Genomic DNA, 14165 nt, shown 5'->3' with positions numbered 1-14165 from the left:
TATTTGCATACAGCACATGCATTGCACCTGGGTTTTCAATGTATGTGCTACTTAAATCTCCACAATATCTCACAAACCTTCTTGTATGAAAATTGTTTTGTTGTCCATTAGTCACTATCAGAACTCTCAGAAACTCGATCCTCACAGATAATGAAATATGGCTGCTCTTCTACTTTTACAAGGTGAGCTTGTTGAGAGACATGCGAGCATCCCATGCACCTTCTCCTAAATTCAGCAGTAGATAAAAGAGTGGGTGAATTCAAAAATCCTTCTAGGTCCCTCTCTCATGGCACAAAAATTTGGCAACACAGCCCTTAAAGTTCAGAATATACAACTTTTGTAGGGAAGTATTGCAACACAGTATTGTGTTATTTAAAAAGTGCAATTCAACATTGGATGTTGTCCTGGGTTGACTATATGATGCTTTTATCCCCAGTCGTCTCATTCTATTTATGTTGAATAATAATAAGTTTTGCACCTTTAAGAGTGTTCCAGAGAGTGAAGGGGGAGAGAGAAGAAGCGCGCAGTTTGTTTTCAGACACTGCACTCCTCCTCCACATTCCTGCTCCTGACTGTGTTGTCTGCGGACAGACAACAGGACAGAGCTCTTCTTTTGCTTTTTAGTTAGTGTTAGCTAGCTGAGGCAAAGAAGTTCCCTGGACTGTTTTTTTTTCCTTTTCTTTGGACCTCTTGAAACTGCTCTGGACTGAACACCCAGGAGAGCACCGGCAGCTGCAGCTGTGGCCCACCGGGCCGGGCCTGGCCTGCGACAACTCCAACACCGGAGAGACTGATCAGAGACTGAGTGAGCTGCAACACTCAGTTTGTCATCTCTTTTGGAGTGGCAAGGGGGTCTCATTGTTTGATATTGTTTAGTTTTATTGTTTAATAAACAGGTTTTTTCCACCTTTCTCCAAGGAGGTATTTTTTTCCTCCCAGACCAGTTGGGGGGAGGGGCCGATTGGATCTGCTTTTCCCACCGGAGCTCCTTTGGGGGATTCTTCCCTGGACAGATGTATATTGTAGAAGAATTGGGTGTAAATGAGAAAATTGGGAAAATGAGCTAAAAAAGATTTCAGAACTTATTCCTTCAAGTAAATCACATGGAAAAATCAGATCAGAGTCTCACTGACTGTGCCAGCTCCCATCCTGGACCAATGGGCACTTCCAGACAAAGCAGCAACACATTCATCTCCTGTTAGTATTTCTCTGATGTGATTGATGTGTCCTTGCAAGCCATTTCCATGAAGTTTTTCATTGTTTCAGAGTAACTGTCTAAGTCTCTGTTATCCAATGAAGGGAACCTCTAAGGTGTTAAAAAACTTTTACTATAAATTTTAGGAAAAACCAACTCAGAAATTGCCCTTGGACAAGGACATCAAATACTGGCATACAAAACCTGATTTTCTTAACTACTATCTAATTTAAATGATCAGTTTTGAGAAATATGTATCTTAAAAATAAGTCAGAGCAGAAAAAGGTAAACATTAGTTGAAGTCTTGCATAACTGATACTGCAATACCCTCTTGTGGTCAAATAAAAAGGTTTTGTCTGCAATTTTCCCTCTATAAAAAGCCTCTCTAGGCATCTTTTCTTTTGACTCAAAGGAAATAACTGCCATATTTCTGCCAGATGAATTTGTAGTGCATATTATCACTTGTCTTGAAAAACCAAAATACCAACCTCAGTCAAGTTCTTCTTCAAAATGACAGGCCCTGACACTTGCTTGTCAGATTAATTAATCACAAAACATACTTCTAAGCAAAGGCCATCTTTGACAGTGACACTCATAATTATTTTTCAAGTTTCATATCCCCAGCCAGAAAAAATCAAGATGTTCTAATCAGTTTAGATTGATGTATGTGGCATGAAGTCACAATAAACATTAACCTACATCATGAAAAGGTGTTCACAGTAAATCAGTTGTACCAATTCAAATGAGCAAATAAAATGCTAAACTGGCAAATGGGAACAATGAGGGAAAACAGTTCAGTATCTGTGCCAGGTCTGCTGACATCACTCAATGGCATAGACTTAAAACACATGCTTGTAATCTTTCTGTCCAGTTTATTTGGTAGCTGATAGTCACTTGGAGGCTAACCTCAGTACAACAACAGTTTTACCTTATTATTGTTTAATTTGCAGAAACTGACTTGAAGAATTATCAGAATTAAAATTCAATCTGATACGGGAACTTTGTACACAAGAATTAAGAGGAACAGACTTTCCATCAGCATCCTTTCAGGAGATAAAATCCCATGCCAAATGTGCCTCAGATTCCTTTTAAAGCAATCAGATACTGCTAAAACACTGTTCTCCAACCAGCTGCACACACTCCAATTTGGAGAGGACCCTGGACCAAATGCAACCGGATAAGCAGATTTCACAAGAGGAACAGGGACAACTACTACCCAGGCTGAAGAGCACTAAATTTCTTCACTCCATGACAATGCTACGTGGCTACATGACTTCTTTTTCTTTTTGGCTGAAAGAGATGAAACTATTGAACTATTCATATTTCAATTATCTCAGATAAATAGCAAATAAACAAAAAGCCTACTAAAATTTAATTAAAAAACAAAGCAAACATAGGAGTTATAGGTGGAATTTACCTTTTCTTAAGTTACCATAATCTTCAAATTCAGAATAATTTTTCAAAAATTATTGTAGAATTGTAGAAGTATTTTTTGCTCAACTTGTCTACATGAAGTGTTTGGATTGTTGTATAATTGTAACTACTGTTAAAGAAATTATCTGCCAAATTCAGTATGTTTCCTAATACTGCAAGCAAATAAGTTTGCCAAAGTCCCCCTGAAGAAGTAGATTCAAAGTTCATTAGCATTTACCAGAAAGATGAAACAAGAGGATAGAATTCATCTGGAACTAATCCACACTACTCAAAAACAAGTCAGTCAAGAATTTCAGAGGAAATTTATACTTTAAATACTCTGTTTTCCTGCAAGGTCACAAATACTTGAGGAAGAAAGTTCATCCCACAGAAGCCTAACAGGCCGACTGCAAAGACAAACACTGACATTTTGGACACTGTTTTGAAAATTCTCACTTTTTATACTAATGACCCTTTATAGTTACTTAAAACCTTCTCATAGTTGCTTAATACCTTCTGCGGAACTCTCCAAGTGCTTAGAAAAGAATTTTTTAAACTTGAAAATATGAAGCTTTCAGAACAGATTCCTTGAAACACTTAATTTTAACCAAACATCTCTGCCCCAAACAGAGTTCAAGGCCCCAGCAGCTGTCACACTGGGTCTCTGCTCCTCTTCTAGTATATATTCACAAGTCAGACGTTTCCAATAGAGACAGCAAACACACAGGGAAACCAGCAGCTTTCAGAAGCTTTTGCTTCTGCTACATAACCAACAAAAGTCCTCCTGACTACTCAGCAGCAATCTCCACAGCAGCCTTTGCTATTAAACCAGACTTTATTGTTCTGAGGATTTTGAATAGAGGCTGATCTCAGCTTCAGTCACTGTAATCACCTTGCAAGCTAAGAGTTTGCTGGCTACATCTGGAGATCCCATTGCTTCCAATTACAGTCACTTATGAAGCTGCTGTTACCATGAAGACCCCGACAGCACTCAAGCAATGATGCAACATAAAGCAGTAGGAAAGGGGCATTAAATAAGAGGGAAGTAAACCAGTGCTGAGCACTGCCTGTCAGTGCTGTTGTGCATGTTCTTTTCTGTGCATGTTCATTTTCAGCAGCTGAAAGAAAATGTTAGGAGAAAAGGAACTTTGAAAGTGCAAACAAGAATAGGTTTCACTTTCTGAGAAGTCACAATATGGCTAAAAAGGCTTGGTATATGGTGAGTCTCAAAATAGACAAGCTGGAAAGGGGTTCTGGAATCAGGAGAAATACTTTGGTTAGGTCTCAGCAAACAGGAACCACACCTCTGGGGCAACCAGCCCCAGCTCCTTGTGTGTCATAGCAGCACCCAGCTGAGCAGAACTGGCAACCACTGCACAATTGGCCACTGGGCCTGGGCAGACAAGCAGGTAGACCAGGTCCAACAGGATAAGATCTGGAGAGTCTGTGGAGGCTGAACAGAGGGGAAGGAGAATCTGGTAAGTCACTTGTTCCAGTTCATGCCTCTTTGGCTTGTCTTGACAATGGTCCCGATAGTCCCTGACAGCATAAGGGCTTGATCCAAAGCCAACACTATCAAACAAAATTTGCTGCTGCAGGGACTTTGGATCAGATCCTAATACCTTCCTTTCTAGGGTTACATTATCCTGCTCTCCTTCACTGGACAAAATCTGTCCTAATATCTCCAGCATGCTGGGCTTAAGCTGAAAATCGATGCAAAGAACTGCATGCTAAGTATCTTTTAGCTTTTAGAGATTTCCACAATGAAGACATAAAAGTGCCAAGCTTTATAATTTATTGCAGACACAGTGATATTATCACCTCTTCTCATACTCTTGGAAATGGCTGAAATGGAAGCTGAACAGAGTGTTCTGCCAAAATACAATTTTGTATTCCCAGTCTGTAAATCTAGTGAACTTGCCCCTTTGTTATGGTATTTCAGCGGACTGCTGCACACGTACAGCCTAAGCTTTGGCTGTGTACACACCAGTGACCCAAAGGAACCCGAAATTGAGATCCTGTCTCTGCCACATATCTTGAGTAAGTGTTTATGTTTATACTTCAGTATCCATCATCAGTATGTCTATTAGAAGAATATTCTTGGTAAAATTAAATTCAGCTCCATTTCCAGCTGCAGACTGACCAAGCTACAGGAAAGGGAAGAAAAAGAGTATCACTCTTGGGATTTTCTAAAATGGGAAACGAAACCACCCGAAAACCTTCACCCTCTTCAGCCTTCCAAAGGAGATAGAGATCCCAGCCCTGATTTCCCCAGAGAAATTTGCAGTTTGCAGTCTTGCCTGGCTCTGTTTACTGGAAGAACAGGCTGATGCCAGGACTGTGACGCATGCAAAGCCAGGGCAATGTTACTCTTTCCCAGTTCTGCTGGGACACACAGACTCTTGCACAACAGGCTCAGCCTGTTCCATACTCATTCCCAAGCTAAGGCAGCAGGAAGGACTCTGTGCCTGTCCCTGGGATTAACAGCCATGAATATTGGTGCAAACTCACTTTCATGTGTAATGTAACACATCATACAGCTGATGCATGTTCTGCTTTCCAGTTTTAGCTATGAAGAAACTCTTGCAAAAAGGTAGGACAGGCTTGTGAGGAATCAGATGCCTAAAGATGGATTCATCAAACTACACACCCAACAACCTGCAGGGGACTGTCCTTCACTTCCACATTCCTGTCCCAAAAACAGTGATGGAGAAAGGCTGGTATGCATTAAATGGTCTGACTTGAAGCAGATGTAGGGCAGTGCCTGAGACCATGACATTTCTCACTAATCAGCACAATCCAATAGCACCCAAACCTGATAACGCTCAAATAATGGCTGCATATAAGATATAAAATTCTAGGATCTCAGTGCTGTGCTGGTATACCAAGACACATAGTGACAGACAGAACAGTCATAAATTAGATTTTATTTGCACCTGGGGCATATCTGCACTGGACAGGGGAGTGCAGCGCAGAAATCCATTGCTCCTGGCTCCACATGGTACAAGGCTTTGCTGTACAGACAAGCTCAGCTCAGAAGGACTCACACTCCAGCACCAGTTTGATGAGCTTAGATGCAGCACACGTGGGCAGCTCAGAGCCTACCCAGGTGTCCCTTGAGCCCTGCAGCAGACACAGCTGTACAGAACTGTTTCCTCTCTTGACTCACACTCCTCTTACAATAGTGGGTGAACTGATGTTTTCTCTATTTCAGGCCGAGGAAAGCAAAGGACAGAAAATCAAAGGACTTGCCCTGCAGTCCCACACCAGGTATAGAACAGAGCTGAAATGCAAAACTCAGGTCTCTTCTGACTCCATGTGCTCCCAGCACAGCTGCCTATCTGCACAGAATACTCCCATGGATGTCTGCCTGCAGCAATATGGCTCTGGGAGCTACTATCAGGGCCTTCTGCCAGAAAAGTATTGGTCATTTCAAAAATAAGATGCTGTGTCTTGCTCAAGGCATTGGACAAATGTTTTCTAGAGTAACTCAGGACATGAATAATTTATTTGCATTTGCACAAAGCATTGTGGACTTGGTATTCTCACCTTCCCTTAGCAAAAATAACACCCACTCCTCATATAGTATGAAAAGAAAACCCTGGGCTCCACCCCCAAAAAGATAGCTTCTAGTACAAGGAATCTGCAGGTATAAGAGCTGGGCTGTACGTGTCAAACTAAGCAGTTAAACAGGCATTCAATTATGATCAGCATTAAGCAATTTATTTAAAGATAAAAAATTTTACACTGTATTTTTTACTTCTATTCCAAGGCACCAGATCTGGAGTTTCCTAAAGGACCGTGACTAAATGTTGAGTTTTGAACAGACATTTAACTGTCCCCATGCTCTTTTTAGTTTTCATCAATTTGAGCTAGGCTAATATTTCAACTTGAAGCATACCTAGGCATTATTGGCAAATTTTTTACTACTATAATCTTTAGGAAAAATAAAAGAGCTGAAATGTTTTTCCCTGCTACCTATGTGTGTTCAATCTGTTTTAATGTTAACAACTTGGCAAAAAGACAGGTGCTGGAAGAATCAACTTCCTAGGAGCAAATTTGTAAGATAATCATCTGCTGAAACCCAAACCACTTACTAAAAATAAAAGAAAAAACCTCCCACATCACAACCGTTCTAGAGCTGGGTAACTTCTGTCCCAGATAACATTTAATGCAACACATTTTAAAATTATTCATTTCCCTCAGTTATCCTATCATAAGACAACAGGGCAAAAAAACCTCCTAATTGTTTTGCTTTATTTCTACAACACTTTCATGTACATTCAGCATGATATATTTAAGTACATTTAAATTCTAATTTCAAAAGCAGAAGTGCTGATATTATAAGTGCTGATATTACAAATGATTTCAGTAAGTTGTACTTTTGTAAGAAGCAATTCTTTCAATTTTGAAAATTATTATGGTCTTTGTTTTATCCAGGGTAAGAGAAAGAAGCAGAAGCCACTGCCAAATTGTATGTCTGTGTTCTCAAGCAAAGTTCCCAACTCAACCAACCAAACTACTGGCAGCCAAATGAATACTGATCTTGGCAGGGCTCTGGTAAATATGAATTCTTCAGCAGTGCTGCACGAAAGAGGAAACTTGAGGGTGAGCTCCAGCTTTCTTAGTGCTTCAGTAACAATAGAACAGCAACAAAGCAAGTTCTTTCAAGGGTAAAAACAGATCTGGTCCAACAATGCCATAATAGATGATCCTCTTCGTATTTTGGGTGCCATATGCAGACAGCACTACAGATCTCATCTATGCTCCCATGCAAATCTACAGTAAGGATGCCACTAATATCTGAAAGAATGAGGTTACAGACAAAAGACCATTTCTTCCTGAATTTTATCTCCTGACAAACAATAGAGGTCTGCTCAGATGAGTTACAACATAAAAAACACACTTTCAGTTCTGGAAGCCAGCATGTCAAAAATACAGGAGCTTGCTGCATTTCATGTAGTTAGACAAGGATTCATCAGCTTCTGTCATCTGCATGTTTAAACTTGCTCTAAAGAATAATACTTAAGCACGTGAGACATGCTCTGTGCTTTTCACCACTTCTGCTGAGGGAGGGAGACCAAATATTTTTCACACTAGTTTTCATTTTTATTTCTGTGGATTTGCTGCTCTTCAATTCATTTCCCTTATGCTTTTTTTCCTGGTTTAACTGATGGAAACTCATTGACAAGGAAGCAGGCTTTCACATTTTGCTCTGAAGGCGTGTTGGCTCAGCAACCTATTTTACACCCTCAGGATTGTCAACCTTGAATTTAACAGGTTCAGTCCCTAAAATCTGTGGTTGCCCAGGGAAACTATCCTCAAGCTAAATCAACACAATACGAAAAACCTGTTCAGCTAGTGCATCTTCATTATATAGCTTGAAACTTTAGGGCCTGCTGTTCTGTAGGGAAAAATCTGCAAGGAGCAGAGCATGGGGAGAGACACTCAATATCTGTCCTTTAAGCTGTATGTAACTTCTGCAGGATCATGCTCAGGCCTAAGTGGAGCTCAACACAGAAGCCATTAGCATTGTCTTGACACAACGGGCTGCAGTCTCTCACCAGACTGAGATGGAGATGTGTGCACTCATGCTCTGCAATTAAAGCTATTTGTTTTTATGATTAGACTTCTGTGGCAGAAGTCAGCTCAGCAAACAAGGTGACCACTGTGACCAGTGTGATCACTGATCCAAGCAGTCTCAGGCAAAAAAGAAGGCACTGTAGCAAGGTGAGCCAGGTCCCATCCCCCAAAGTCACGACTTCCAAGTGGTTCTCCTCTTGGCTTCCTCAACACAGTGAGAATTGAAAGATCAGGGCTTTCAAGACAACAACTAAGTCACCTAAAGAAGGCAGACCACGTCATGCAACCAGCCCAGGTGAGGAAGGCTGATTCCACTCTGTGCAGACATGAATGATGATGGAGAACTGAGTTCAGACATACCAAATGGGAACCATTCTTTTAAAATTTCTTGTTCATCTGAAACGCTTTCTGCTGACTCCTGTGAGCAGAAAACTGCACCAAGAACTCATTTGTCTCCTGAAAGCAGGAGAGGAAAGAGCAGATCAAGACTTTTCTTGTCCTTGTGCTGTCCAGAGCTTTTTCTGAAACTGCACAGGCCACTCAGAGGTTAGACATTTTCTGGTGATTGCATAACAGCAAGAGACATTGCCCTTGCATGCCTTACTCTGGGTCACAAACTTTTCACTGAGTGCTGTATGCCCAGTATCTGTCAGGCTCGAGCTCCTACTCATGTAAGAACATTTCATTGTAAACCTAGGGGATTTTGTTTTCCAGCATGAAAGCCTACAGAGCTCCATGTCTCCTAACCTCCAGATGGCACTCACTCTACATCAAGTAATCCACCAGAAAGGATACTAAGGCAGTGCTTAGTGCCTTTTTAATGACATTGAATAATTCCAGATTCTTGACTCTGTTTACTGTGTGTGAATCCAGAGAATCCTTCTCCCAGAGAGTTCCTGCAAACTGGAGGGCAAGAGGATGGTCTAAGCAGTGCATGATTTAATCCTCCCACTTCACTTAGAAGCAGCATTGTCTCAACTGAAGCACTTCTGGTTTTTGACAAGACCTTCCACATCTTACCCTAAAGATGTGGGCTGCTAATCAGAGCCTAGAGAAGCAGCGATGGCAACTGGAGTATGGGAAGACATGTCATATAAGGAAATGTTAAAAAGACTGTTAAACTTTTAACCTGAAGGGAAAAAAGCTGTCTTGGAAGAGGATAGCAGTCCTTAGATATGTGTGCATCTCTGGAGTAAGAAAACAAGTAATTTGCACTTTGAGGGAGTGTGAGGCAGCAGCAATAATAACAAGCTTAAGTTTTAGCATGGAAGAATCACATTAACTTTTTGAGAAGCTAGTAGTAAGGATAATACAGCATGAAATGGATTCCCTGAGGGATCTCCACATTTGAAGGCTAAATACACACATCCATCAGGAGGGATGTATTTAATAGTGTTTGTTTTTTATTGTATAAATTGAATTGCTCTCTAAAGAGCTTTTCACCAATTGTATGACTAACCAGAGCTGCTGGGAACAGAACATATTTTGCAAAAATAATTTTTCAAAAACATTCACAAATAATTTTTTCAAATTCCCATTTTATCAGGCTTAAATAGATTTTACCTCTAAAATACAGATTAGTCACTTTTTTGATTGAAATATATTTTTAATTCTTCTAACTACTCATATAAAATACTTTTCATGAAGTCAAGATGTGTCTCTTTTAGTGACACACATCTGAGAGGCTTAAGTGCCCTCCTGACAGCCACATAAGGACACTTCTCAAAGAACATATTATGTCATGTCTGTGAAAGGCAACAACCAATTTTTTTTTTTTTAATTTATGAAGTCTTTAGTAAAAACATCTAGTCCTGTGTCCTGAATCAGATGAAGCAGCCATGGAGGTGCCAGGCGTTTCTTGAAGTGGGGACGTGCAGTGGTGACATGTGTACAGCACAGGAAAAGCCCTGCACGCCCCTCTGCTGTGTACTCCCTTGCAAGGTCACTCCAGGCCAACAGATCTCAACTGGAAACTCTGTAGGAATACCTGAAAAGGAGCCAAAGTATGCAATAATTTTGGGCTTAATTGTCAAAGAGTCCAACCTTGGAAAATGTAGCTCTGTTCCTTGTTGTGAGATCACAGCAACCCACAACTGTTGACTCTTTTTATGTGCAATTAAGCCAATATCTTGACTTTCTGGGTCAGAGTTCAAGCTAATTGAAATTACTCTAAAATACTAGTGGGCAACAACTGGATAGGACCAGCTCTGTTCACCACAGAACTCCAATTCATTCCTATTTCCCTTTGAAATCAATCACAACCCTTTAGCATTTTGACATTTTAATGATTAAGGGGGAATGTCTTGAGAACCAAACTTTCCTACGTGGAATAGATCAGATAATCTGTGTGATATGGGAACATTGTGTAGAACTGGACATCAGATTTTGTTAAATTATTGCACTTTCCCTAATAATTACACATAAATTATGTCAATGCAATTAGCTCTCCAGCATTACAATTCCAAAGTTAGTTTGGGCCTCTCCATGTACAGCAACCTCCAGAAGAGACCTTTTGGGAATATCCAGGGTCCTAATAAAAACTGCCTTAGCACCTGCAAGTAGAAGGCAGCAAACAGAAAATCTCTAGACTCCAATTTCATCCCAAGTTTAGCAGTAATTTTTCTTTTACAGTAATTAACTTTGCCAACTAATCCTTATTTATGTAAGCAGAGTGTTTTAGAAAGATTGACTTAGCTTACATTAGTAGTGAATTCTGTAAATAATCAGTGGAAATTATATTTATCAAAGAGACTGTGTAGATATTAAACTGTGTGGTAAGTTACTTGTAAAGCATTCTTATGGTGTATCACTTGGGCTTCAGTTTTATAAGCTTCCCTTTTGTTGCCAGATCTCAAATAAGGGATTATCCATGTTTAGAGAATTCATTTTCTTTATTTCTTTCAGGCACAAGTGGGTAGCTATATTGATTTAGTTCTTCCCTTAGTTATATACTGCTTTCTCTTCTATCTTTTTGAGTATAGTTATAATATTTATAATGTGAACATGTTTCCAGTACATCTGGATTTTGTGTGTTCTCATTTTGAGTTCATTTAAATTTAAAAAGTGTGAAATAAATTTTTAAAAAACATAACATACGTAAGTTCATATAAATCTATGTTTCTTGTGCTTTTAGAACAGTCTTTGTATATAGTTCCCAGATGGCACCTAAATTATAAAGTTTCATATAATAAGATTTTTTTATGATTGTTAATCCAGTTGTTTCTTAGAAACTGTATTTAAAACTGTTTATTGACCTTTAGATTACTTTAAAGTAAAAAAAAAAAAAAAACCCAGGTTTTCCTACAAAGGTCTCATTATGCTGTGAGACATATGATGATGCTGACAAGGCATCATCTGTTTGCATGCAGTATGTGCATACATATTCACATTGCTCAGCTTCTCAAAGAAATAAATTTATTTTCAGAAACTAAATCAGAAAACAGTTTTCTAAAGTGGGGCATTTTTTGTCTTGTTGGTTTTAGAAACCAAAACATAATCTGTCAGGGCCTCAAGTTGCATTTCCTAAATCCTGTACAGATACAAACCACTAAAACCTTCCTAAATCTGAATGCTACCCTTAAAAACTCCACTTGCTAGTCTGAATCCATGTCAGATATGTTTTCCTTCTTCAGAAAACTTCATGTTTGTGTCAATGAAGGACAGATGGGTCTCCATGTAACTTGGGAATTCTGCTGAAAGCTGAAGAGGTGCTGGCACAGGCCTGCCCACAGCCCTCTTCTGTCACAGGGAATAGACTGACTGACTTCAGCTCGTGACCTCTCCAAAGCTGTGTGAACCTACATATCTGCACAACTGCCAGCACTTAAAAATGGAATTTCCAAGTGTCTGGCAAAGCCTCATGTCAGCACAAGGCCTTTATGCCAGGTTGATGGAGCAAAACTACTGCAAATTTCTATTAACTGTCTCTTAACCCACAGGAAAGTCTCAGCTGGCATATAATGATTGATAAATTGCATTAAGAAGTAATGTTCAAATAAACTGGCACAATAAATATAAAAATGATGACATTCGGGTTTACTCTATGACCTGATCACTATATGACTTAAAACTGTGGGTTCACTTTGCCCAGTTACTAATAACCAAATATCATCACTGGACATATTTTATATGACCTGTGAATTAACAGATTTTCCATTCAGTAACTCTCATGTCAGCTGCAGGTGTTGCTGAGAACGAAAAACAAACCAAAGATGTAGCCTAGAACCACCTGCAGCTATCACAATGCTTATTTAGCAGTTACTCTGTTATGTCTCTTTAAAGCCAGATAGACTGAAAACACAGTGTTTACATCAACTCTCTACCTCAAAACTTAATGGAATGCTGACACATTGCTAGCACTGTGTTTCCATAGAGATACATAAAAAGCCCTACAAAGGCCAGAGTGAAACCCACACCTGGCAGTGTTTCAGACCCAGTGAGATGATGATCTTTGCTGGAATAAACATGATTGTAACTGTAGCTGCTCCTCAGTGCTGGCAGATCCATTTGCACCCTCTGGGAGAATCTTAAGATATTTAGCAGGAGTGCAGGAGGCATCACTCACCAGGACCTTAGCAAGGGCTGCTGCCCTTATATACTCATGCTCTTAACTCTTGCTGGAGCCTCCTCTTTGGGTAAATCAGGTGTAAGCATGGATCTAGAACAATATCAGTTCCTGATCCAAAAGCTGCAGCTAAACCTCCTCTCTGGGCTACAAGCTCAATGCAGATTTTCTAATACGGACACTAGTTAGGGTATTTTCCTGCTCTTCTGCTCCTCCCAGATCCTAGCTTTGTTAGTCTTTTGAGTTAGGTTTTAAAATCTGTGTTTGGCATTCTACGCTCTTTCAGTACTACTTTTTAGATAGCAACATTATTTTAGATAAATGTCATTACCCAGAATGGCCTTAAGGCCTTCTGTTAACTCAGAAAAGCATTCCACAGACCAAACACTGGGTCAAGAGGGTTTGGGGTTTTTTTGCTTATAGTACTTTCATTCAATTTGTTATGTTTCTGTTCAGCCCAACCTCAAGTAAACCTTATATAAATAAGGTCATGTTTTCAGTTCCCACAAATATATACAACACACTGCAGACAGAACCAACAAACTACACGCAACCTCCACTGTTTATTTAATACTCGTGTCACACACATTTGTGCAACATAACCACAAACACGAAGCACACAGGGATCCATTGGACTTCTTTAGTAAGAGAAGGACCTTCAGATCAGAGTTGAAGCAGTGTCATTGTGCCACCAAGGAGCCTTAGCACAGAGATAACCTCCTCCTCAAGGTGAGCTTTTATCACAGAGCATCAGTCTACTACTCACCAGTAAAGCTCGCAGTCCTTGGGCACTACAAGTGTTCAGAAAAGACAATCAAAAGTGAACAGTACCTAAAATCACAGCATTCATCCTTTTTCAATTTGTTTTAACGTCTTGATAATTTTTAGCTTGTCTTAATCTTAATGTGTCTGGTGGCAGAATGGAGCCTCAAATACGCAGCTTGCATAAGGACTGAAGTACAGGAAATCACAGTCATGTGGCCAGAAGGCACCTCTGGAGGCCTCAAGGCCAAGCCCCTGCTCAAAGCAAGGCCAAAGCTGATGTCAAACCAGGTTGCTCAGGACCTTGTCCTGCTCAGTTGTGAAAATCTCTATAGATAGAGATGTCAGAGCCTCTCTGGGCCACTGTTCCAGTGTTCAACTCCGTTCCCTTACACCTGGGTGCCTCTTACCTGTTTCCATCTTTCCAGCCCTCCCTTTTTGGAGTTTGAGTTCAGAGAAGCACTGCTGGATCAGCCAAGCTGCTTCCCTGCCTGCCTGAGTTCCAGCTCACCAGACGAGCCAGTTTTTGTTCTGTGAGCATGTTCTCTTGAGTTTCAATGCACCCTCCTGGTCTCCATTGCTGCCACTGCATGTTCCTGAGAGGTCCTGACAAACCAATTTCCCAAACAAGACAAATTCTGTTCTTCT

General features: G+C 40.2%; 1 protein-coding gene across 1 annotated transcript; it reads left to right on the top strand.

The window, feature by feature from the left end:
* The first annotated feature begins 3803 nt into the window (after positions 1-3803).
* On the top strand, positions 3804-7236 carry CIMIP5 (ciliary microtubule inner protein 5). The gene is given in 6 exon segments (XM_074538611.1): positions 3804-3946; positions 3948-4046; positions 4048-4086; positions 6381-6419; positions 7048-7178; positions 7181-7236. Coding segments are annotated over 6 exon segments (507 nt in total).
* Positions 7237-14165: the final 6929 nt, after the last annotated feature.

Source organism: Zonotrichia albicollis, chromosome 3, assembly GCF_047830755.1.
Source record: "Zonotrichia albicollis isolate bZonAlb1 chromosome 3, bZonAlb1.hap1, whole genome shotgun sequence".
NCBI lineage: Eukaryota > Metazoa > Chordata > Aves > Passeriformes > Passerellidae > Zonotrichia > Zonotrichia albicollis.
The sequence above is the reverse complement of the archived record's forward strand: the minus strand, read 5'-3'. Positions and strand labels throughout refer to the sequence as shown.